Source organism: Doryrhamphus excisus, linkage group LG9 (assembly GCF_037039965.1).
Source record: "Doryrhamphus excisus strain RoL-2023G ecotype Guam linkage group LG9, RoL_Dexc_Guam_v1.1, whole genome shotgun sequence".
In the NCBI taxonomy this organism is placed as follows: domain Eukaryota; kingdom Metazoa; phylum Chordata; class Actinopteri; order Syngnathiformes; family Syngnathidae; genus Doryrhamphus; species Doryrhamphus excisus.
This window is the reverse complement of record NC_136365.1, coordinates 14,222,012-14,248,984: the sequence shown is the minus strand read 5'-3', so window position 1 is coordinate 14,248,984 and position 26,973 is coordinate 14,222,012. Positions and strand designations below refer to the sequence as shown.

General features: G+C 42.0%; 2 protein-coding genes across 2 annotated transcripts; both read left to right on the top strand.

The window, feature by feature from the left end:
• Positions 1–2,969: 2,969 nt before the first annotated feature.
• Positions 2,970–20,145, top strand: naa15b (N-alpha-acetyltransferase 15, NatA auxiliary subunit b). Its single transcript, XM_058085753.2, has 20 exons — positions 2,970–3,171; positions 6,692–6,776; positions 7,457–7,561; positions 8,936–9,093; positions 9,242–9,376; positions 9,963–10,116; positions 10,298–10,417; positions 11,126–11,221; positions 11,362–11,468; positions 11,571–11,643; positions 13,402–13,571; positions 13,656–13,808; positions 16,846–16,974; positions 17,040–17,253; positions 17,343–17,536; positions 17,619–17,727; positions 17,817–17,915; positions 18,284–18,427; positions 18,486–18,583; positions 18,656–20,145. The coding sequence occupies exons 1-20, from the start codon at positions 3,118–3,120 to the stop codon at positions 18,851–18,853; spliced, it is 2,595 nt and encodes an 864-aa protein (XP_057941736.1). The 5' UTR covers positions 2,970–3,117; the 3' UTR covers positions 18,854–20,145.
• Positions 20,146–21,039: 894 nt separating this feature from the next.
• On the top strand, positions 21,040–24,885 carry LOC131139828 (ras-related protein Rab-33B-like). Its single transcript, XM_058089738.2, has 3 exons — positions 21,040–21,382; positions 22,931–23,109; positions 24,477–24,885. Exons 1-3 carry the CDS (start codon positions 21,164–21,166, stop codon positions 24,805–24,807), a joined length of 729 nt encoding a protein of 242 aa, XP_057945721.2. The 5' UTR covers positions 21,040–21,163; the 3' UTR covers positions 24,808–24,885.
• The last annotated feature ends 2,088 nt before the right edge of the window (positions 24,886–26,973 follow it).

The following is a 26,973-nucleotide window of genomic DNA, read 5'->3' as shown; positions in this document are numbered from 1 at the left end:
GGTGAAGTGCCGTTGCATTGTTGTACTTTTCCAAATGAGGTGCTGAATGATCGTTTTGAAACATTGGGTCTACGCTACTTCCTTCCTGAACTCTTTGTTTCCACGTGGCCAATCTGAATCTCACTGTCTTAGCCTCATTGATTTCCGCAGCGTTTTGACATTCAGACAGTAGGATTTACCCTGTGACGACCCCAGACACGCGCTCAGTGATACCCAAGGAGAGCATGGGGCTCTCCTACCCTTTGGACTATTTCATGGGCTCCCCTCAGCACCGACTACGTATTCTTCTTGCCTGCAAGGCAGTCTAGCCCTAAATATTTAATGTGATCTGCCTCAAGCGTGAATGCGGAATGGTTTGAGGATGGATGAGAAATTGAAAGCGAGAGAGTGACCTACAACCTTGCTCAAGGGAAACCGTAGTATTATTAAAGTAAAGGTTTGTTGTTGGACTGTCCAGCTTGAAATATTTCCACTAGTAGCTGGGATTCGAACTCGAGGACACGTTAAAACATTGTCAATGGATGGAGTCAATGGATTCCTAAGTCAAAGGTAGCTCAGATAGATCAGGCTGGAACGAAAGGACTTTGGAGTTGCCTTGAGTTTTGGACGGTCATCAGGTTTGAGAGCGGCCACTTATGGTATTTCAGGCAAATGATGGGCTCACCGGATATTGACTGGTTTCCGGACCACCTCCAATACAACTAAGCTGCATATGTTGGTCATCCGAAGGCCACATTTGTGCAATCAGCATCTTGATATGCCACACCTGTGAGGTTAATAGTTTATGAATTATGAATGTTCACTAACAGATTCAGACAGATTTTCGGCTTCGCACTTGTTGGTAAGCACATTTGAGGTTATATGTTTCTTGTACCTGTGTTTCTTGTACCTCATCAGAGCCATCTGCAACATTTGGCAAAAAAAGTCATCCCTTGTTTATTGTGGTCTATTTGTTCCAGGCCCAACAATAAGTGAATTTTCATTTTTTTTGTACTGAGAGAATAGAAAATCTGTTTACAATCTTCTAAATATACTTTTTAACATTATTAGAGCTCTCCAGATGTAAAATAATACCCTATTGTCACCTGTACACTCCAATATAGTAGAGAATATAGAGAGTGTTGTTGTAAATGTGTTCTGGTTCTAGAGAAGCTGAGTGAGGGGACGGACAGGAAGTGACGTCAGGTTTCACAATTGGGTTTTAGCATGGCATGGGTTACGGCTGCAACTGTAGCCCGTTTCAGGGATTATTGTGGCAGTTGGGAGATAATTCCAACCTGCAAAAAAAGCCTGTTGTTCCGGCAATCAAGGTTGTGTAGAATACTAAATATCATTACATCTTTTAATTTATTATATTTGGATTTCACTTCATTTAGCCACTTGCTATTTACCATACTTAAGCACAGTGGTGCCTTGGTTAGCATCCATAATCCGACTCAAACCAAAACAGACTCTAACCACAGGACATTTTCGCATAGAAAATAATGTCAATATAATTAATCAGTTCCAGAACCCCCAAAAACACATTTCATAGACAATAATTATAGTTTTACATGCACAGAATGATGCAAACATAATTATTTCATTTTTTACCGCTTATCCTCACAAGGGTCGCGGGGGTGCTGGAGCTTATCCCAGCTGTCTTCGGGCAAGAGGCAGGGTACACCCTGGACTGGTGGCTAGCCAATCACAGGGCACATATAGACAAACAACCATTCACACTCACATTCATACCTATGGACAATTTGGAGTGGCCAATTAACCTAGCATGTTTTTGGAATGGTGGAGGAAACCAGAGGAGAAAACCCACGCATGCACGGGGAGAACATGCAAACTCCACACAGAGATGGCCGAGGGTGGAATCAAACCCAGGTCTCCTAGCTGTGTGACCTGCACGCTAACCACTCGCTCACAGTACAGCGCAAACATAATCACAAATGACAAATGAAAGAACAACTCAACATTTATTGAAAAACCGCCAATTAACAAAAAACACATATTGATTCATCATATTGATTCAAATGTAAAGCAATGCATTATTATTATTATTACTACAAACGATAAAAGATAAATCTTCCCCATCCATCATTTTTCTGACATAATTCCTAGTTTCCTGGATCCTAGGAAATCTGAATCTTTTATTTCCACGAAGCTACAATTACTCGGAACCATTTGTTGGAAAAGACATTCTTGCTGGAGAAAGCAGGTAACAATCCCACTAATTAGTGAATATTTGCTGGTGTGCGTCATTGTCCCGCTCTGTACCGGAAAACACGTGATCACGCAAGCACACGGCAACGATACAAAATAAAATGCAGAGGACAGAACTATGTCTAGAATTTATCGTGCATAATGTATCTTTCTGATCCCGTTAAATGGGAGAAATCACAAATAAATTGTTTTTAAATGATCGATGTACGTTTCATTATCATTCCATCCTGAAAAAACGGTTAAAAATTAACAATTACAGGCCATTTACGCCATGATGAATGTAGAGTTACTGTATATATACGTATCTTCATATATCCATGTTTGGTTTGTTAGCAGATGATCGTCATATGGCATTACTGACAGCACTTTTGTCTTTTCTATCGAAATGATGCCTCCCTGTGGTTAGTTTATGGAACTGACACATTGTGGATCTGGACCAATTATCACAAGTATAACCCCATTATGATGAATAATTACAGTATTTTTAAAAAGTAATTGTCATGTCAGTTTGACTCCTGTAATTGATATTTTTTCCTTTTCATTATTCAAGTAAGGTATTATTATATTCCTCTTTTACTACTTTTGCCCTAATTGTATCAAATATGTAATATAAATTTAAATACAATATATATAAACATTTACATAACTAATATATTTAACATATTAACCAGTTAAACATATATATTTTGCGCAAACAGCGGTTGACCGCCGCCATTTTGAAGGCGCCCGGTTTCCGTCAACGCAGGAAGCGGACGGAGGAAGAAATCCGAGCAATCGAACCGAGCGCCTCTGGCAAGGAAGACAGGCCCCGACACCCGACTCGACTTGTCTTGCCTGTTCGCGCTAGCATTAGCTAACGTTACATGTGCTGAGGTCGAGGGGGAACTGATCCCATCTGCTGCTACAATGCCGACAGTTACTTTACCACCAAAAGAGAATGCTCTCTTTAAGCGGATTCTGGTGAGTTGATGTATTGAAATGTGTAATAGCTTCTGTCAGTGCAGAGGAGCTGCCGACATTACAGAACCGCCGCCGCCACCACCACCACCACCACCACCGGCGGTACTCGGGCTGTTAGCACATGAGCTAGCAAAATGGCATCATTGAATGAGTGAGCAAGCTTGGCCTAGTAACGGAGACAAAATGGTTGTTCGTGGCTTTGACGTGATGGTGGCACCGATTCACGCCAAATGGTATAAATACGTGACAGCATCTGAAGCATTCACTGTTGTTATGTGTCAAATATGGTCGGTTACAAAGAAGCCCATCATGGCTAACAGCTAACGATAGCTCGGAGTGTGTCTCGTGGTACGGCTGTGTGGACTGTCAATGAGTTGTTGTTGTTCTGTGAATGATGCCATGAATGCAAAGCAGCATCATATAAACAAGTATTTTCCCTGTTTTAGAACAATACACAAACATGTTAACTGTTAAAAGTGACGTTCGCCTGCTACGGGCTAATCGTAGCAAGCTAGCTTGTGTCTGAATTCAACACTTTGGTCATATGTCGTGTGTGGCTTGGATATGACTAATAATTCTCATATCGTCAAGCATTAGTTTGGAGTGTGACATGAGCGGAAAGTTCAGAGTGGATTTAGTTAGCTCCGGCATGACTGTGTCAGCAATTTCGTAGCAGCTTTCGGGCCTGCTGTACTTGGGCAGCTAGCAAGCTACCACCCATGCCCTCGCCCCCACCCCACCGGTCCGTGTTTAGATCCATGTGTCTGCTCCGTGATTGAGAGAATTGATTGAGCCCGTGTTTTTGTTCAATGGAGACACGGCAGATGTGTATAGTTGAGTCGGAATCGGATGGTGAAATGGTCATCAGTGATATGAAGAGTTCCTGTACGCTGACGGCAAGTGTTAACATGGCCCATTCTAGCATGGGCTGAGTGTCGTCACCGCCCCGTTTCAGATCGCCATCCAATCTTTACCGTCTGCTCAAAGTAACTTGTATTAATCGTGAAACATTCTGCGTTTTTAAAGAACAAAATAACCAAGCCTCCTCTTGACCTTGAGTTTAATTAATCTGTTATCGAATTTCATTAAGTTTTTCTCACGCTTGTTGGTGAATTAGTGTTGTTTGGATTACTAAAAAGTGGCCATTTAAGTTGATGTCGACATACATGGTCGTTTGCTTTTGTTGACATAAAATCCGAGATCCAAAGGGGTCGTTTATGTGAAAAATGGTCAGTTTGCAGTATAGCAATCCCTTGCCACTTTGCATTTTTATAATTTAGCAGTTTCACTCTATCAGGGTTTTTGAAAAATACATGCGTTAAAGGGGACCTATTTTGCCTTTTCCACTTTTCTGACCTATTAATGTTAGAATGTGCTATTCTTGTGTTAAATGATGCCAACCGCCAGATAACGTGGTTTGTTAATGTTAAGTTTTGGGTGGCTCTGCATGCTGAGGTTTTTTTCCAACAGTGCGATCAGGACTTCCTATATGGGATGCAGATTGCTGGGACTCGGTAAAGTAAAAGTGGACCTCTGTATCCAGACTTCCTCCTGAGTGCTTAGGAGTGTGACCAATTACAGCAGGGTGGGCATACCTTGAGGAGGGCTGGGGGTGGAGTAAATTAAACAGACCGTTTGGGTCGGAAGCAGGACTTCCACTGCATAAAAAAAAAGAGGTGAAGATCTAGAAAAGTTTGTGTGCGGGTCGTGGTGTGTAGCTGTTCTATACGAATCCACAATTCGTACAAAGCGCTGAAAATAAGAACAATTTAATAAATTGCTGTTTTTTAAAAATGACACATTTTTGATATGACATTTAGAAGACACTCCACGCTGCTAAACGACAGAAAATAACTATGTATGATGTGTGCTGATATCAGACCGACATGGGCCAGTAATCAAGGATGCAATATCAGTTGTATTGCAACATCCCTAGTTCACACCGCGAGTAACACTTGTACTGTTAGGGCTATCGTTTGCAAATGGTAGCACACCTTATGCACTTTATTTCTGATTCTGTGGACTTGTGATGCCATTTACTGGACAGAGTTGTAAACACAAGCCATTCGTTCACATCATTATAATGTGACTGTGAGCGAGCTGATAGCGCCAAATCTAAAAATAAATTAATAAGAGCACGCTAACTCCTTCTGCCACAAAAAAAAGAATGAGAAACCCAGCTTTGTCTTGTGGTCTTACCATTGTGAAGTTGTAACATCACAGCAGTCCTTTCGACCGTGATGTCACTGCATGCACCAAGAGCTCTTTACGGCAAGGCTGTCTGCATAGAAGCACCTTTCTGGATGACAGACCCTGTTTGTGTCAATGGGGGTTGAGTTATTTTGGGTTTGCTGCTTAATATGCTGGCTAAGCACAGCTGGTGGGGTCTTTGTCTTAGTGTCTTGACTTGTCAAAAGCATTAACGGGACTTGTGAATCGTAGCAGATGTTGCTGAAATTGCTGTCTTGTCAGGGCGAGCGACAGAAGTTTTTTGGAATGTGAACATCTTTCAGGCTAGAGTCAACAATCCAGGATTATCTCTTTAGTTTGTTTTTTTCCATAGTTTTTTGTCCTTTCTGTCTGAATGTTGTACATAGCGGAATAATACTGCCTTGAGTTGAGGTCTGTGTTGTTGTATATTTGCTTGTCGTATCTGACGTCATGTTGTTTATAATGCAAACTAAGTGAAGAGATGGTGTATAACCTGTATAGAAGTATAGATTTATTATCCACACCCAGCCATTATTGTCTAATAGCTGGCAACACATCTACAGCCAAGCGTGGTCGTGGGAGTGTCATGGTGTAGGACTGCGTGAGTGCTGCCGGCACCAGGGGAGCTTCGGTTCTTTGATGGAAACATCAATTCCAAAGTGTACTCTGACATTCGGAAGCAGTGCATGAGCCCCTCCCCTCGGAAACCTGGCCGTATTGCTTTATTCCAAACACACCTCCATGCTGACAGTTGCCCTGCCGAGGAAAATGAAGGTGATGGAGTGGCCAAGTATGTCTCTTCCAGACCTAAACCCTACTGAGCACCCATGAGGCCTCCCCAAACAGAAGGTGGAGGAGAGCCAGGTGTTTTAGCATCTACAGGCTTGCTTGTGTTTCCAGATTTAGACAAGGGCTGCATGTTACTTATCTTCAAAAGACAATAAATCTGTGCTGCTTTCCAAGATGCAGACTAATTTTAAGTTATACCCAACCCCAATTGACTTAAAGCACCACCAACCAGTACAGTTATGGTCTGCAATTTAAAAAATCACCAAGGGTGTCAATGTTGTTGTTAGTGTACCGCTTTTTTACAGTCTTTCATTTGCAATTGTACACATTGTTTTGCATGCTCTAAGAGTTGAAGTATAGCAAGACATTGGGTTGTCTTTCTATAACACCTAGTTCATTCATGTGGCTCGCAAATCTGGCTTTGGGTTTTGTTGTTGCTGCTCCCCACCAAGTTAGTAGACTTTGTAAAGCGTTCTTTGCCCACGTGACCTCAAGGTTGCCTTTTTTATTTCCTTAACAGCGGTGTTACGAGCACAAGCAGTACAGAAATGGACTCAAGTTCTGCAAACAAATCCTCTCCAACCCCAAGTTTGCAGAGCATGGAGGTAAGTATCCAATTGGTGGTTGTACAGTAGTCCCTTGCCACTTTGTGTTCGGAGTTTTGCTGCTTCACTTTTCTCTCAACATATAATAATTTATCAACTATGCTGTTTTGTAGTTGAATATGACCTATTATGAGTTTCTAAAAAGCATATATTTAAGCACCATATTTCTTTGCTTAAGTTAAGCATTTTCAAGCATAAAAATGGCTAACTCATCAATAATATAAATCTTTCAGAAGATGCATTCAAAGATGTTGAGTTGTGGAAATAATGTTACACTGACGAACAATAGCCACCACAGGAAGTGCTGAATAAAGCAAAGTAAAAAAAACCCAAAAGCAAGTAAAACAGTGCTAAGTTGTGCAGGCTTATATTATGTCTTACTTGTGTCTTACCTTTTAAGTCTACTATATTGAGTGATAGGAGTGCAAAGGTGCAAACTAAGTGTGTTATTCCATGTCTAGAGGGCTCTAATGTTAAAAATTGTGTTTAGAAGGCCCTAAACAGATTTTGTATGCACTAACTACGAAAACATTTGATTCTTAAATAAGGAATCCTACACTTCGGAAATTGGGTACCAATTAACCACAATAAACGAGAGATTGCTGTATGCGTGTGTGATGCCACATAATGGCACATGACTGGTCTTTGTAATTCGGTGAACATACTGTGGTCCTTTCCAGAAACCCTGGCTATGAAGGGCCTCACCCTGAACTGTCTGGGGAAGAAGGAAGAGGCCTACGATCTGGTCAGAAGAGGCCTGCGCAATGACCTCAAGAGTCATGTTTGTATCCTTTCTGACACTGATGGCAGGCGTGGTCATGGTTTCTTGTTCACAGAGTGAAAGTAAATATCATCGGTTGTAGTGAAAGTGGAAGTCTTAATAGCTTGAAGGTGTGGATTGGCATCGCCATCTCAGTTTATACTCTTCTGTATAGAGTTTGCTGGTTCTCTTATGTGGATTCTCTGTGTATTCTGGCGTCCTTCAGTCTATAAATACGTATGTTCGGGTTTGACTGCCATCTGTGTCGGACTGAGTGGGGTGTAGTCCTCCACAACTTCCAGTTTCTCATTACCATGAACAGGACAATTGGCTATAAGACCATCGATAGTACTCTGGGTCAGAACAGAACCATATTTCTAAATAACTGTAGACAAAGATCAGCTCAAGTTTGATATTTGACATGAGACAGTAGTGTTAACCTTATAAAACATTGTGTTACTGCTGTTACACGTTCTATGAGTACTCTTGTCTCTGAGGACTATAGTCGGCACATTCTTCTTCTTCATTTTTTTTTTTTTTTAGCTCTTCTCCTCTCCGACTCCAATTTCTCATCAGCCTGAACCGTCCTTCAGCACAAAACTGTCATTAAAGACCAATGGTAATTGTTTAATTGTTTAAAAATTAATCATGAACAGAAAATCCTATGTCGGTGGTGGTCGGTCGATCAGAGCATCCCTAATTTGTTGTAATGGGTTGCCGGGATCAGTAAAGAAGCCACTAAAGGATGTTATCACCTGATTGGCATAATTAGCTATGACTTTGTAATTGTAATGATGCTGTAGCGGAAAAGAATAACATGGGAGCGACCAAATCAGACAACAAAATATGGTTCGAACTACAAGTGTTTTTTTTCCCCCCCAAGTGTTCCTGTTAAATAATTTTTTTTTCACAAAGCCGTTAAAGAGCCAAGGCCACAAATGTCTCCCGCACTTGGGACACCCCAGCCCGATGCGGGGTCAAAGTCAAATCTGATGTATGTGTATCTTGTTTTGCCTGAAACACAAACACAGTAGATCTGCTCTCATGGTTGACAAAGGAAATTAAAAAAATATTCACATGTGAGAGGCAGAATTCAGAGGATATTTACATGTATTAATTCATAAAATGATTGAATACCAAAATAGTTGTCAATGAGTTGGATAATTGCTACTGAAATACCTGAAAACAAATGACTTCTACTAAATCACCATCACTACATAATCACAATTGTAATTAGACCAGGTATTATGTATTGCTGGCTTGCTTAAATACAGTCTTGTAGTGAATTCTGAGTTTAAGTTGCTGGCAAAATCATGCTTGACTTTATCAATTCTCCATACTCTTTGTCTAACGGTATGGAGAGCATCTCTATTGTTTATGTTCCTTAAGGCCCTTTCAGGCTGGCACGTGTATGGTTTACTACAGCGCTCCGATAAGAAGTATGACGAGGCCATCAAGTGTTACCGTAACGCGCTAAAGTGGGACAAGGACAACCTGCAGATCCTACGAGACTTGTCCCTGCTGCAGATCCAGATGAGAGATTTGGAAGGCTACCGGGTGAGCACCGATCTAATGGCTCAAACAGCTTATGAGTTCTGAGTTTAAGGACACAGTGTAATTAGAGCCATGCCGTATTAATTGAGCCTCCAGAAGTTCTGCTCTGAAGCAGGATAAGCTAAACCTATGTACCACATTATTCCTGCAGGAGACTCGGTACCAGCTTTTGCAGCTGCGTCCCGCTCAGCGAGCTTCCTGGATCGGCTATGCCATTGCCTATCACCTCTTGGAAGATTATGAGATGGCTGCAAAGATCATTGAAGAGTTCCGGAAAACGCAACAGGTTTGAATATATTGTATTTGCAGTGGACGGCACAATAGGCTGATGTAAGGTAATGCCACTGTTCTTTTAGCTGCAAAGTGAGAATTTGACATGTGATTATGGCATGATATTGAAGGAGTACAGGACTGTCAAAAAATTGGGAACCACTGGGTTAGGTCTTATTTAAGACATCTTCAAATTCAAATATTGGTTCAAGTCCACAAGATAATGAATTTTTCAACATTGCCGCTCTGATGAGTCTTCAGTCTAGTTGCTTAATGAATACCTCTGCTCGTTTGATGCGTCTTAGGTTGTTCTTAAAGTTGTGTATGTTTATTATAGCGTATCATTTGGACAGCAACAATTGGAGGATGCCTGTGGGATACAATGTGGTCATCTGTAACTGTGCATTTTTACTTTTCAATCAATATCTGGTGTCATTGCCCATTCCTTGTTTTCTACCAATTGTGCTACTACAAGCATGAGCAATTAAATTACCACATCATGCTGGTGATTGGAATAATATTTAGCGAAGCCCACAAAGAGTTCACTCTGGCTTGTACAAAATCAAAACCAGTATCTTGCTCCCCCCCTTGTATTCGTATAGACATCTCCTGACAAGGTGGACTACGAGTACAGTGAGCTGCTGCTTTACCAGAACCAGGTGCTGAGAGAAGCAGGTCTTTACAAGGAGGCTCTGGAGCATCTGTCCAACTATGAAAAGCAGATCTGTGACAAACTGGCAGTCGAAGAGACACGAGGTGGGTAAAGTCTCCGTGTCTCTCAGAGTCCAATTCCAACAGGCTGTATTTTACTGTAGTGGCTAAATTGGGTGTGGCTATGCAGAGTGTTTTCATTGCAGCGTAGCGTGGTACATACTATATTATTTCAATCCACAAGTGCATCACTGAAGTATCACTTGATATTGTGTTATTTCTTTAGGAGAGTTGCTGTTGAAGTTGGAGCGCCTGAACGAGGCTACAGATGTCTACCATCGCCTACAGGAGAGGAACCCAGAAAACTGGTCCTATTATCACGGCATGGAGAAAGCCCTAAAACCAAGTAAAACACTATCTGTTGAACAAGTAGATCCCTGCTCTTTGCAGGGTTTTCTTCCGAGACCCCTCCCAGAATAATGGATGCACCTGTATCAAGCCCTAAAATTTTGAATTGAAAAAATATCCAGAGTTTTAAATGCATTATAAATTCAGTTTGAGATGTTAATTGCAGTGTTCCGTATGGCACTTAGAAAATATGAAGTTACACATCATCACGTCTTGGCAAAACATCTTCCTGCTGGAAAGTGTGAGTGACTCGACTTTTGAGACGGCAGCCTCTGCTGGATTCATAGCTGCAACCCTTTAAAAAAAAGAAATAAATAATTATCCCACCCCTACCCCTGCAGATAGCGCCATCACGGCACTTTCAATTTAACTCATTGATAGCAAGGTTTTTTTTCCCACCAATAGTCAGCCAATTTTCACAGGGAAAGCTTTCCTGTGCTCAAAGCACATGATAAAAATGTTGATGATTAATCAAATTAAATTAAAAATAAAATACATTTTAGTTGACAATTTTCACCATTGAAAAGACTGGTGGGCAGGTTGAAATTTATTTTGCTCTATTTTTCCTCCATGCCTACAAGGCATAGACAAAGCACAGAAAAGAAAGCCCAACAGCAAATAGGCGGGAATCTACTGTATGTGAAACGTGTTAAATGCAGTCTTGCCTGTGTATTGAACTAGCTTTCATGTTTGTCTCTTTTTGTAGGTAGTGTGGAGGAAAGATTTAAGGTCTATGAGGATGCCTGGGAGAAGTTTCCTAAAGGCCTGGTTCCTCGCCGACTGCCCCTCAACTTTCTTACTGGTATGACCAGCAATGCATCATTAACTTCTACTGGTAGTGGGGAAAACCAAGCTAGTCAATTTAGTTTGTGTTGTGAGATTTTTTGTCTTTTTTTTTTTTTTGTCATACGCTCTTCATCTCACCTTGTCTTCATCTCATAGGTGAGAAATTCAGAGATTGTCTGGACAGGTACCTGAGAATGAACTTCAGTAAAGGGTGTCCGCCTGTCTTTACTACCCTAAAGTCTCTCTACAACGACAAAGAAAAGGTAACGACACACATGTCAGTATACATATTGCAATGATGTATGATTGAACATGATTGTTTCCCCTCATCCATACTTCATACTCATCCAACTTTTCCTTTGCAGGTGTCAATTATAGAAGAGTTGGTGGTTGGGTTTGAGACGTCATTAAAAAGCTCCAGACTCTTCAGCCAAAATGGTAAGAGACCCAGCAGTAATGTCAATTGTCTACTAACCATCAATAGCGGGGGAAATTAACATGGGTTTTTTTGATGGGGGAAATTAACATGGGTTTTTTTGAGCATTCAGGTAGTTTGTGACCTTAGTGTTCTGCAAACACAATTGACACGCACCACAAGACTGCAATCTATCTGTGGTGCTGGGTTGTAGAACTAATATCTGACTTCTTCCCACACCTTCCAACATGTACATGTATATACATAAGTATTTATTTATTAATTCATTCATTTTCTACTGCTTATCCTCACGAGGGTTGCGTGGGGGTGCTGGAGCCTATCGCAGCTGTCTTGGGGCGAGAGGCGGGGTCCACCCTGGACTGGTGGCCAGCCAATCACCGGGCACATATAGACAAACAACCATTCACACTCACATTCATACCTATGGACAATTTGGAGTCGCCAATTAACCTAGCATGTTTTTGGAATGTGGGAGGAAACAGGAGTACCCGGAGAAAACCCACGCATGCACGGGGAGAACATGCAAACTCCACACAGAGATGGCCGAGGGTGGAATCGAACTTAGGTCTCATAGCTGTGTGGCCTGCACGCTAACCACTCGCCCACTGTTTTCTATATGTATTTTCTTTTATTTTGTATTTCTGTTTGGGTTGTTGTATTTTGAATGTTTGTTAGAAATAAACTATTAAACTAATATCTCATTATGGTCTTCCATAGCAGTTTTCCCCCCAAAAAAGCAAAAGCAAAACAGATGGGCTCGCTCGCGTATGGGCGTGGCAAAATCATGTAAATTGTGTCTGGTGTGCACACAGCTTTAAGCTCTCATTTCTGAGTACATGATACCATACAGCATCCATATCAAACTCGCACTTTCATATCAAGGTGGGGTGGGGGGGGAGGTTGAGACCCCTGTTCTAAATGAACTACAATGCAAATACAGTTTAAGATGTTGGTCGACTGTAGTTGTGAGTGAATTTGCTTGTGCATGTGCGACCAGATAAAAATGTGTGAATGAAAAATGGTCTGTGAAAGTGTAGTCAATTGATGATCTTTGCCACTGTATGTGATCGATCACGTTTGACTTGACGATGCTACCTTCTTTGTTTGCACATTTTGCCAGACTGGCTAGTCTGCCAGCTATCCGCCTAGTCTCTGATGACATTTTGTGTTTAAAACAAACAAGCAGTGTGGTTCATTGGGCGTTTTTTGCCCCACATGGGAGCTGTGATGGCTATCACGGTCACAGGGTATGTCCTAGCTTATGTTTTTAAAGGGTCACTTAATAACCTTGCTCACCATTGTAATAATTATGTCTTGTCTTTAGCATGTAATGTGTCCAGTGTGGGTGACTATAGGGTTGTTATTCCATACCTTGAAGGCTCTGTTAAAAGCCGTATTCAAAGGGTCGTAAACAGGTTTTCTGTGCTCTAACTACAAAAATGTTTGATAAATAAGGAATTCTACTTAAGGGGAGTTCACTTATGGTGTGGTCTACAACCACAATAGACGGGGATGACTGAATACTGTCGTGTCGAGGGGAGTAGTTGCTGGAGTACCCAGCATGCCTTGCAGGCACTTTGTGCTAAGCTGACGTGCTTCTGACCAATTCCTGTGCAACTCAAGATCGCTGCAATATTGATGAACAAGTTCATTGTGGTGTGTGTGTGTGTGTGTGCTAAGAAGCAGAGTTAAGCTCCCTTCTATTAAAAAAAAAAAAAACGGGTAGTGCCTAAACTGACAGTGTATGTGCACTGTTGCAGATGAGAGTAAAGAAGAGCCACCAACCACATTGCTTTGGGTGCAGTACTTCCTGGCTCAGCACTACGACATGGTTGGCCAACAGACACTGGCTCTGGAATACATCAACACAGCCATCGAGAGTACGCCAACCCTCATTGAACTCTTCCTTATCAAAGCCAAGATTTACAAGGTAGCCCGTGCTGCATAATTTACCATCTATATTTGAAAGGAATTGCGTCACAGTTAAGATTCATCTGCTTTCATCCACTCACAGCACGCGGGGAACATCCGAGAAGCAGCTCAGTGGATGGATGAGGCCCAGGCTCTGGATACTGCTGATAGATTCATCAACTCAAAGTGTGCCAAGTACATGCTGAAGGCAGGCATGGTCAAAGAGGCGGAGGAGATGTGCTCCAAGTTCACACGGGTGAGAAACTGTGAAAGTGTGTTCACATGGAAGCATTGTGACATGAGGGAAGAAAGACTGAAATACAAGCTTGTTTGGCCACTAAAGCCAAATCACCCCGAGGAGTACACCAGGCTAAGAAACGCTCCACACGGCACAACGAGCACCCAAACCTTTTATAACCCAACAGATCGTTTCTCGCGTCTTCATCCATGCATGAAAACACCGGAACACATACAAAACGATAGACTAGCTGCAGCGCACAGTGATACGAACAGAGAGAAAATAACACAGAACGATTCAGATATCTGCTTTTCTGTGGGCAGTGGTTTTGACATGCAAATGTATACATGTTTGGAACGCATTTTGTTTTGAGACCCCAGCAACAAGCTGGAACTGCCTTCCTTCACAATGAAAACCAACCAGAAGTGGGTGGGGAAGTCACTACACTGTTGATGGGGATGGCATACAACTTCATGGCACAAATCCAAATATCCCTTTCATTTAGGCAAAAAGTGCATAAAAACGACTTAAATATGCATATTTTATGCATTATTTATAAATATATTTTCGAAAAACTGATGGCGCAAAGAGGACGCACATATCACAGTCTTGCTATGAACATGTTTTGATCTGACAAAATCTTGAGTTTGAACAAATGAAGAACTTGCAACCAAAAGGCGCTAAACCCATTTTGACTGATTTCGAGAAAATCAATGATTTTTAATTACGCACATATCAATCTATTTGGTCATCAAGTCTATATTGCAAATGAAAGAGCTATCAATATAGGTCATAAAAATGCATGCTATAAAAATCCTGCACACACCATGTATTTTATATATTTTTTTAAATTAATGGTTTTTTCGGATTTAGCGCCTTTTGGCTGAAATAAATTTGAAGTCACCTTTAACTTCTTCAATGGCATTGTTGTAAAAGAATGTAAGGTGCTTTAATGTGCTATGCTAATAAAATAATTACAACACAGAAGCCATTCTCAACATACAATACACCCCCCCACCCACCCCCACACACACATGCACTCGTTCACCTTCACACATTACAGAAACAAAATGTTATAACCTACCACTAGTACACTGTTACTGATAAAATTTTGTTAAGATATTATAGCACACATTAACATCATCCACATTCCATGATGATCAGCTTTAACACAACTCAACATACCCAATTATACAAGACAATGGTACAAGACATGTCATACATTGCAGGTGCATTCAACCTGCAGGCTGCAGTAGAGCGACACATGAAAAATAACAATTACTGTTTGTGTACTTAATGTACACAAACAAAACAGGATGCGGACTGATACTGGCTTTCTGTATGTGCAGTGCCAATTGTATTCTTCTCTCCGATTGGTCATCCTATCAATAGATGGGAAAACTTGGGCCAATCAGAATATAGAAAGGGATTTAGCTCCTTTTGGTTGAAATCTGAAATGGAAATAGCGCCTTTTGGTTGAAAGCATAAATTTCATATCACTTTTTTTCATATTTTTTAAAATGATTTCAAAACCAAAATATGTGATTTGGATACACATGGCAGAGGTCTATTAAACTCATGAAAAACATGCAACTTAGTGAAAATTGGATTTAGCGCCTTTTGGTTGCAAGCTCTTCAAATGTAGAATTACTACGGTTTCTGCTTGGACATTAACACTGCGGCAGCTGTTGAACTCTGAGGAGGGGAAAAGGCAGTTACACATCTCAAGCAAACGAAGCGCGCTGGGAACGCTGAGTGCGGGTTGGACTGCAAGGTTTATAGTATGCGTAAAGCACTTAGTGTGCACTTCCTATCCTGCCCGGCGCACTGCCACTTCCATGTTAGGCATGTTATCATTGACAGTAGCCAGGCCATAGCGGGCAGTCTGAGACTCCTCGCTGCACTTTCCTGTGAGAGAGCTTTTCTCCTAAACAATAAATATGGTTTTATTTCATTGAACATGCATCAGATTACAATTGAGTGCATCACATAATCAGTTCCCAGTTCCACATGTCCAAAGGGAGTAGGAAGAAGCAAAGCTTATTAAATCCTACTCCTCCATCTGGTACTTTTACAAACAGTAACTGTTACATTTGTTCACTTCCTGCTTTCCTAATATAGTTTAAAAAAAATTGGGGAGTTGGGGGGGGGGGTTGTATTTTTTTTTGTCACGTACCGAAGTACGAGGTGATATGACCATACAATGACATAACGGGTACCATAGTAAGTGTCAATATAGTGATATATATAGCACATCATGACTGGTTCAAGACTCTTCATCCTTGTATTTAGCAAACATCAACTGCTTGTATTGTTTCTTGAATTGGCTCATCGTTGTGCATTGTTTGACTTCCTTACTCAATCCATTCCATAGTTTGATTCCACATACTGAAATGCTATGGCTTTTTAACCTTGTCCTAGCATATGTGTTTCAAATGTAGTTCTTCCCTGAGATCATATTTCACCTCTCTTGTAGAGAAGTATTAGATGACATTTTAAGGTAATTGGTTATTTATAGCCTTATGCATTATTTTAGCTGTTTGAAGATGAACAATATCAGCAAGTTTAAGTATTTGTGATTTTAGAAATAAGGAGTTAGTATGTTCTCTGTAGGCGGCATTATGAATTATCCTTACTGACCTTTTTTGCAGTACATTTAGCAAGTGAAGATTGCTTTTATAGTTATTAGCCCATATTTCCACACAAATCAACATTGCCATCTTGCCATCTTGTGACCTTTGTCCATTACACACATAGTATGCAAACGTGTGTTTTCTTCATCATTTCACTTCAGTGTCATAAGATTTTGAAAAATGGTCAAAAAAGCAAAGAAAAATATGAACCACTAAACTTCCCGAGCCTTCAGTTGTCTGAACCAAACTCCTGTAATCCAATAACATTTGCACCGTATTCAACTTTATTGAGCTGCACCCGTCTGCTCTCGCGTTCCAAGCACTGTAGGTCAGATGTGTAATTTTACGACAATGCCAGATAGGCTTGTGAAGTCTTGTGCTTTGGACCTGGCTGATTGTTTGTTTGTTTTTTCTTTCCGCAGGAGGGGGCGTCAGCAGTGGAGAACCTGAATGAAATGCAGTGTATGTGGTTCCAGACGGAGTGCGCACTTGCTTACAAAGCTATGAACAAGTTTGGGGAGGCTCTGAAGAAGTGCCATGAAATTGAAAGGGTAGGTTTTCACCAAACGGCATGCGCATGTGTATTTCTCACATAACATTTCCGCTCCTTGTTCAGCATTTTGTAGAGATCACGGACGACCAGTTTGATTTCCACACCTACTGCATGAGGAAGATGACGCTGCGCTCGTACGTGGATCTGCTGAAGCTGGAGGACGTGCTCCGGATGCATCCCTTTTACTACAAGGCTGCCGTCACTGCCATCCAGATATACCTGAGCCTCCACGACAACCCTCTCGCTGATGACAGCAAGGAGCTACAGGCCGACACCGGTAAAGGCGACACACTTTTGGTTCAGTCGGACAGAAAATGTTTTGTGCAGGGAACACGCACAGGAACATTTGCTTGCCTCACCTTGCAGCAAACCTGTCCGACAAAGAGCTGAAGAAGCTCAGGAACAAGCAACGACGAGCCCAGAAAAAGGCCCAGCTGGAGGAGGAGAAGAAGAATGCAGAGAAGGAGAAGCAGTTGAAGAATCAGAAAAAGAAGAAGGAGGACGATGACGAAGAGATCGGAGGCCCGAAAGAGGAACTCATTCCTGACAAATTGGTCAAGGTTGGTTGGAGATATTGGAGACGGCGGAGAAAGGTCAAGGTGGCGTCGACTGTGACTGACGCTTCTGACATCATCTTCGCAGGTAGAAAATCCACTGGAAGAGGCCGTCAAGTTCCTGATACCTCTCAAACACCTGGTCAAAGACAAAATTGACACACATCTACTGGCATTTGAAATCTACTTCAGAAAAGGTTAGCTTCACCAATGGAGTTGATTTGCACTCTTTTACCAAACCATACAAGCTCGGTAAACCCTGTTGGTTTGTGTGTTGTCTCTTCAGAAAAGTACCTGTTGATGCTCCAATCAGTGAAGAGGGCGTTTGCTATTGATCCAGACCACCCGTGGCTACACCAGTGTCTAGTGCGCTTCTTTAAAGGAGGTGAAAAAAAAATCTCATGATCTTGTGTAACTTATGTTGATGCACTCGTCCGCCATGTTCTTATTACCAAAAAGTGACCGATGAAGTTGAATTCAACATGCACCGGTGTTATTATGTTAAAAAATACAAGTAAGCCCTTTGTACAAAAATGTCATCATGGCAAGACATACAATGCAATTACCACACAGCAGCCAAGATGTCTAAATAAAATGTCAATCTGGTCAGCCAGTCCAAGGGCTGTTCGTCTTCACCGGCTTCCACTGTTGTACATACTTTGTTCAACTCTAACAACACTGTCTTGTTGCCACCATCCACCAGCATTGCTTCAAATCCATCCCAAGGTCTCACACGCTGCCATGTTCCCTCAGTTTCCGAGAGCAAAGAGCTCCCTGAAGTGGTTCGAACAGTCCTGAAGCAGGAAGTTTCCCGGCTGTTTGGGGACAGCAATGCTAAGAGCTTCAACCAGGCCTACCTCTCCAAACACTCCAACTCTATACCACATCGGCTGGCAGGTATGGCTTCTATCTCACACACACACATCTGAGGACTGAAGTCATGTCCTTCCTTCAGCTGCTAAGATGATGGTGTATCTGGACTCATCGACCGTGTCAAAGGCGGTAGAGTTGGCCACCGCCCTTGACGAGTCACTCGACAACAGAACCATCCAGGTATCTCCCCACGACTGAAGCCATCCTTTCGGGGACGGGGAGATTGACCTACGTGCTTTTTTTGTGCTTCAGATTTGCACAGAGGTCCTGGAGAATCTTCGGAGCAGTGTCCTGGGCGACTCAAAGGAGCGCGCCGAGTCGTACCGTGCCGAGTGTCACAAGCTTTACCCCTACACGTTAGCATTCATGCCGCCGGGTTACGAGGAGAACACCAAGATCGCCAACGGAGATGTTTCCACAGAAACAGAAGAGCTCGCCAATGAAATGTGAGCATGACCAGGCACCTGGGGATGAGAAAAGGAATGGGGCCTTGCACAGAGCCTTGTGGTACGCCTGGCAGTCATTTTGTAGAGCCAGACACACAGGAAGCGAAATAGATTGTTTCCTTCTTTGGCTCGGCTTCATTGGGTCTGACCCGGCATGGCTTGGCTCGTTCCCATATGCTGAAAATCAGGACTGTGTGTGAGAGACTGTGTGCGTGTGCTGAGGGTGTGAATGAATTTGAGCATGTGTGCGGTTGTTTTATTTGTGATAAAAGGGGAGGAAGATAACAAAACGGCCATTTTACTTTTTTAAATAGCGCTACCAACCACACTGAATATCCAAAACCACAAAAAAGAACAATTCTCGACCTGACTGCGGTTTCTCTGAGACGTCAACTACAGGGAGTTTCACTTGCTCCTCCCACAAACCCATCGGTGTTCTTTCTTTTACGAGCAGAGCTAATTGAAATGGAAAAGATGGTTCAGAGTGGATTTGATCCAACAGATGAGCAGAGAGTCGCAAAGGGGACTTGGAGTAGACGTATAGTAGATTTGTACCTGCTGTAACAATCATCCTACACAGCACTGTGCAGCAGCGCAGCTACACGGCCCCATTTCCGCAGGAGCGCAACACGGACAGCAGTCTCCGATCAGAGCACCTCCACCCCTCATGGTTGGTCACTGCAACAGTTCAACACTGAAGTCTGATGGATCTAAGCAATATTGTACGACACCTTCCTGTCCATAGTTTGTATTGGTCGACCGGGGAGCGGGGTGGTGTTTTTGCATCCACACAACTCTTGCGGAGGGGGGAGGGGGGGTCTTCCATTCAAATCCAAGCGGCTCTTCTGGAGATCCGAATTTGTCATCCAAGCCTATTTCTCTGGGGTAAAACGTTCAAACATTAAAAAGGCAAAAATGTCAACACCTGAAATTTGCTCTGTTTTGTTTTTTAACCCCCCACCCCCATCCTTCTCATTCTAACTCTGGTTCTAATGTGAAAGATAAAACGTGAGGTGGCCATGTATATCTGGATTTTGTATTAAAGCCAAACAAAAGAAACAGTTGTTTTTCTTTTGCTTGTAAATTAATTTGCTTATACATTATTGTCTGCTTTATCTCTGTCAATAGCCTGATAAGTTCATTTTTAATGACTACTGTATGAAATACATCAAACTTTGATATCAATTCCAATTTTCTATGAACGGGTCTACTACATTTGCATTCTTACGAAGAGCCACCCCGCCCATCCCACCCCATCTCTGTGTACATGACCTACAATAAATGAGTAATATTTTACTCCGTGATGATCTTTTATGTGCTCTGGACAGTTTTACGAAATACTCCATGAAGCTGTGTTAGCCATTTCCCTGTCAACAAAATAAAAGGTCTTCCGACAAAGACCTGACCTCCCTACTATGGCGATGATGGAGGGTCTATTAAGGGCGTTTTGGGCGGAACATCCGCGAACTGACTACACTACCCTGCTTCCGAGCGGAACCCACTTTAGCACGGAAAATGAAAGTGGACGTGCGCCCTTTCAATTGGCGAACCTCGAAACCCAATACCAGCCCATGCTCTGACATCGATTAGCAAATCAAAATAACATGTTTAGTCTTTGGAGGTAATGTTGGTCTGAAACCTTTGTCGGTCGTCAGCTGAATTTTACTAGGTATTGGATTGGAAGCGAAATCAATGGTATCCCACACAACACTAGCGGTAGCTAGCGGTAGCTCGCGCGAAGCAGGTGGTAAACGCCACCGCCCCCTGTAGCCCAACCCATGAATCACGGGTAACGTCCATCTGGTACAGTACAGTAATTCCGTCACACTACTATTTACTATAAACATTTGTAATACAATACGAATACGAAGTGTTCCTCACTCCTTCTCGACTTTTGTGGTGACTAAAATTGTGAAGCTTTAAATGCATTTTAATGCTATTAAAATAGCCACCAACAGGGCGCAGCACACTGGCTCTGAGTTCATGACTTTTGAATCGGGTACTTGACTATACGAGTCACCCCTCACAAAGAGCATGTGAAGAAACTCGCACACGAAGAGCAAGTAATGAATCACGTACTCGACTCTCAAGTTGTGAATTGAGTCGCACAGAGCGACGCGGAGGTTCAGTGGAAAAATTCCACAGATTTGAACGACTCGTTCAATACTCGCAGAGCTCGACAGTGTGGCTTACAAATTGGCAGCTCGTCAGAGCTGTCCACGGAGCCGCTGGAATATGCGTGTGTGCGCGCGCGTGGAAAGAAGGTTCCTCGAAGAGCTTTCCAGTCCACGGTGAGGAACGTCCTCGTCATTCAATGGAGTCTTCCCTGGAGTTGTCAAGCTCTTTGGGCAGCGTGTCGTCGCTGCTGGTCCGCCATCGGACTTTTAAAGTGTTGCTCATCGGGGACTCTGCGGTGGGGAAGACCTGCCTCACACACCGGCTGTGTGCGGGTGACTTCCCCTGCGACGCGGAGCCTACCATCGGGGTGGACTTCCGAGAAAGAGTCCTGGACGTGGACGGAGAGAAGATCAAGGTGAGACTGCTACTGATTTGCTTCAGTCAATAGGGAGCCAGGGAGTCGCAATTAAGCTAACTTCAATCACTAATGATTCTGTGCAATATATACGATTGATTAAGATGAAGATTAAGATATGCCTTTATTCGTCCCTCAGTGGGGAAATTTGATTCATCGCCTGTGGGAATGTATTAGTTTAAAAAGGTCACTGTAATATCAACGATATCACAGCATGGGCCTGGTAGCTGAACCAAAGTAGAACATGACAGAGGAAGTTGATTGCATTAGGAGGAAGTTTACACCTTACTAAATTAAGAAGTGTGCGCTTGCCTTGTGTGTGTTATGTTCAGGTCAGTCAAGCTGGTCAATCAAGGTTGGGATACTATCCAAGTATGGATAGTATCCGTATCAAATCGATACTAATGTGACGGCATCTCCTCTACTAATTAGTTCTAATTGGCTCTAATTGATTTCAGACCAGACCGGCATAAGTACATTTCCGCAAAGTAGGATTCCTTTTTTATAAATGGAATATCTTCATAGTTGGAGCCTTAAACAGTTTACACCCTTCTAAGTATACTATTTAACATTATTAGAGCCCTCGAGACATGAAATAACACCCTTATCGCCCCCTTTACACTCCTGTTCCCATAAGAGAAAGTAAGACATAATATAAACTCGCACGTTTGCATTGAAATAAAATGACTATTTAAGCAAATGTTATGTATTTTTGGCCAAAATTTAAAAATGGCTAAGTGAAATAAAATATAGAGACTCTCGGAAGATGCATGTAAAAATATAACCCATAATTTTTTAGCAAATATGTCCCCTTACCACTCTTGTATTGACACTATAATATAACAATATCACTTTGATGGTTTGCGTTTTTTTGCAAAGTCAGCATGATGGAGATTGTCTCTCAGAGGACTTTAACCGTTCTTCCTTCCGAGTGGTGACTCATTGAATTTGATGTCCAAATCTTTGTATTTCAACACATTTCTGCTTAAGATTTCTCCAGTGTATAAAACCCTTGGGCCTCACCACTATCTGTCCCTTTTATAGTTGGTGTACTTTATCCACTTTGTTCTAACAAGAACAGGAAGGTCTTTTTTGTTTAAAAGTTTTTTTGTCTAAATGTGCCCTGCGATTGGTTGGCGACCAGTCCAGGGTGTACCCTGCCTCTCGCTCACCGTCAGCTGGGATAGGCTCCAGCATGTCCCCTTGGCTCTAGTAAGGACCAACGGCACAGAAAATTAATGAATAAATGTCCATAATATTGGGTAATATGTGTAAAGGTGACTATAGGGGTGTTACTTCATGTCTACACAGCTCTTATATTGTTTTAAAATGTATTTAGACAGTTGTAAACACATTCCCTGGGCTCTAACTACAAAAATATTCCATTCTGAATCTTACTTCATGGAAATTCACTTATCATGGTCAGGCGTGGAACCAATTAACAGTGATAAACGAGGGATTAATATACAGTAATATGCACATGACTGAATGAACCTCTCCCATTTGCTGTTTCTTTACATTTGGTGTGTGCATGTTCCTCACCACCAGCTTCAGTTGTGGGACACGGCGGGACAAGAGCGCTTCCGCAAGTCCATGGTGCAGCACTTTTACCGTAATGTGCATGCGGTTCTTTTTGTGTACGATGTCACCTGCCCCGTCAGCTTCAGCAATCTCTGTGCCTGGGTAGAAGAGTGCAGGCAGAACTCCATTGGACAGGATGTCCCCAGGTAACTTGACACACACATATATATATATATATATATATATATATATATATATATATATATATATATATATATATATATATATATATATATATATATATATATATATATATATATATATATATATATATATATATATATATATATATATATATATATATATATATATATATATATATATATATATATATATATATATATATATATATATATATATATATACTTTTTTTTGAGAGCATTGAAAAGGATGAAGAGTGGGAAGGCACTTGGTCCTGATGGTGTAGCTGTGGAGGTATAGAAGTGTCTAGGAGTAGAGTTCCTGACCGGGTTGTTCAATAGGATCTTAGGTGGTGAGAAGATGCCACAGGAATGGCGGAGAAGTGTGTTGGTGGCAACTATAGAGGTATAAAGCTCGTGGTGCCAGTGCTAGCTACCTGCTAGTGGTGCAGGGCATTTGTGAGGAGTGTTAGACGGTGGTAAGATGTGCTGGAGGTGTGACTCCATCAGAGATCAGCTAGGAGCCCCTTCTTGTTTGCTATAGTGATGGACAGGCTGACAGATGGGCTTAGACAAGAATCTCCATGGACTATGATGTTTGCAGATGACATTGGGATTTGTAGTGAGAGTAGGGAACAGGTGGAAGAGATGCTAGAGGAGTGGAAGGTAAAGGAGAGGAATGAAGATTAGCCGCAGCAAGACAGAGTACATGTCTGTGAATGAGAGGGACCCAAGTGGAAGAGTGAGGTTACATGGAGAAGAGATACAGAAGGTGGATAATTTGAAGTACCTGGCAACAGTCCAGAACAATGGGGATTGTGAAAAGGAGGTGAAGAAGCGTGTGCAGACATGGAACGGGTGGAGAAAAGGGTCAGGCGTGATGTGATAGTAGAGTTTCAGCTACGTAAAATGAAAGGAAAGGTATCCAAAACTGTGGCGAGACCAGCCATGTTGTTTGGTCTAGAGACAGGAAGCAGAACTGGAGGTAGCAGAGATGAGGATGCTGAGGTTCTCATTGGCCTTGGAGATAAAGTCCTTTAGGCCAGACTGAGATGGTTGGGACATGCCCAGAGGAGAGAGAGTGATTATATTGGTAGAAGGATGCTGCCAGGTAGGAGGCATAGGGGAAGACCAACAAGGAGGTTTATGGATGTAGTGAAGGAGGGCATGAGGGTAGTTGATGTGAGAGAGACAGGGTTAGATGGAGCCGGTTAGATGGAGCCCCCTGAAGGGAAAAGCCCAAAAGGAAAGAAGATATATACTTTTTTTGACATTTTTAAATAAATAAAAAAATCCTGCTGAAGGTGACATTAGTGAGGAATGAAAGGCAATTATAATTCCAGATGACTTTTAAACAGTTGTTTAATTTCCAGGTTCCTGGTGGGGAACAAGAGCGACCTCCGTGATGTCACCAAGACAGATGTGCAAGTCAGCCAAGAGCAGGCGCTGCACTTTGCCAGGGTTCATCACATGATGTTTTTTGAGACGTCCGCCAAAAAGACAGTGGACAAACACCCCAATGGATCGCAAGGACTTGGGGAGTTTCCTCATTGGCACGATACAGTGGAGCACATCGTCAACACGGTCGGTGCCAGACTGAAAAGACAGAAGAAAGGCGGCGCAGCAAACATGGCGACATACAGCGGCTCTTTCAAACTGCTCAGCAAAAAAAACAAAGAGAAAGAAGTCTGGACCTGCTGCTGAAAAACAGCTATTAATTCTGTGTGTTTTCTGTATTTGTGATCTTGATGTTTATACTGGTTATCAAATAAAACAATGTGAAGGTAGATCTGATTTATCAATGGGTCATTCCTATGACATGAGAGCTCTTACAACTATAAAAACTACTAGTGCAAGATTCTCTCAATGACAGGAGAGCTCTTACAACTGCAAAAATACTACTCCAAGATCATCTATATCCAGGAAAGCTTTTACATGTCTAAAAATACTAGTCCAAGATGCCCTTCATGACATGAGAGCTCTTACAACTACAAAACTACTAGTCCAAGATCCCCTAATTGACAAGAGCGATCTTACCACTACAAAAAGACTTGTCCACGATCCCCTAAATGATAGGAGCACTCTTGCAAAGGTGAAAAATACTAGTCCAAGATCCTCTCTATGACAGGAAAGCGCTTACAACTGCAAAAATACTAGTCCAAGATCCTCTCTATGACAGGAAAGCACTTACAACTGCAAAAATACTAGTCCAAGAGCCTCTTTATGAAAGGAAAGCGCTTACAACTGCAAAAATACTAGTCCAAGATCCTCTATATGACAGGAGCGCTCTTACAACTGAAAAATACTTGTCCAAGAACCTCTTCGTGACAGGATCCAATGCCGTTTTAAGCACTTACTGTGAAAGTGCTGGTCAAAGATCCTTTATATTACAGGAGCGCTCTTACAAATGCAGAAATGCTAGTCAAAGATCCTCTATAGGACAGGACGCTCTGCTGCGTTTAAGCACCTATGCTTAAGTGCTTGTCCCAGATCATCCATATGACAGGAACTCTCTTGCAACTAAAAAATATGTGTTGTGACAGGAAAACTACGAAGATCCTCTAGATGACATGACTGCTGCTTTTAAACTCCTACTGAAAAAACGCTAGTCAAAGATCAACACAACAGGAGTTCTCTTACAACTGTAAAAATACTTGTCAAAGATCCTCCATATAACGAGTGCTCTTACCTAAATGAAGTGCTTTATTGAATTCATATATAAAGTCATGAATTATTCCTAATGATACCATATACTGTAAGCCAAAATGTGTTGGCGTCCATGTTGTTAAGTAGCGTATGCTATGTTGAACTACTTTGCATACGTTTACCTACATTGTGTTACGTTTAAGTGTGTTTCATGAATACAAGTGTGAATATCAAAGTGGTTCCACACATTCTAATATTTTTCTGGATGCAGCCATCCATAGAAAAGGTTTCGGCACGCCTGCTGCGATATTATTGGCTGTTGAGGGTAACCATGGAAACAAAGCAGCTGCCTCTCACTTCCTGGAAGTTGCACTTGATGAGTGGTATGGATCACATGTTACTTGTCACATCCATGACTCAGAGGTTGTCATATGAGGCATATTTTCTACTCCACATCTGTAGTGGTAAGCACCAGTGTGTACGTGTACAATGTGTACATGAATATTTGAGATTCTTCCACATCAGTGCAACAATTAGCAACCAATTGGCAGATGCCTCAGTCTCATTGTACAGCTTCCATGGGCCTCCTAATACATGCATGACAAAAACTCCGGTTTCCTCCCCCGTTCCAAAAACATGCTCGTTTAATTGGCCACTCCAAATTGTCCATAGTTATGAATGTGGGTGGGAATAGTTGTTTGTTTTTATGTGCCCTGTGATTGGCTGGCCACCAGTCCAGGGTGTACCCCGCCTCTCGGCCCAAGACAGCTGGGATAGGCTCCAGCACCCCTGTTACCCTCGTGAGGATAAGCGGTAGAAAATGAATGAATGAATGAACAACAGTTGTAGTACAAGCAGTACAGAAAATGGATGAATTAATATCAAGCTTGTTGTTTCGATTATTTTTTTTTCGAGACCAGGGGTGTCCAAACTTTTTTCTATTGAGAGCCACATACTGCAATATGAAACCACTCGAATTACCCCCACCCCTTCTGTGAAGGAAATGATGACGTCCACCATTTGTGGCGCGTTGAGTGAAACATCCGGTTACCGTCGGCTCACTGTATTATCATCTAATACGTCTCTTTTGAATGCAGTTATGCACTCATAATTACGGAAATTACGGAAACGCCACATATTTTCGCACTATATTGTTAATGTTTTGTTCATGTTAATAAGTATTTTTTTCACTAAAGTTTGCGGTGGGGAGGTGGGCTGTACTTT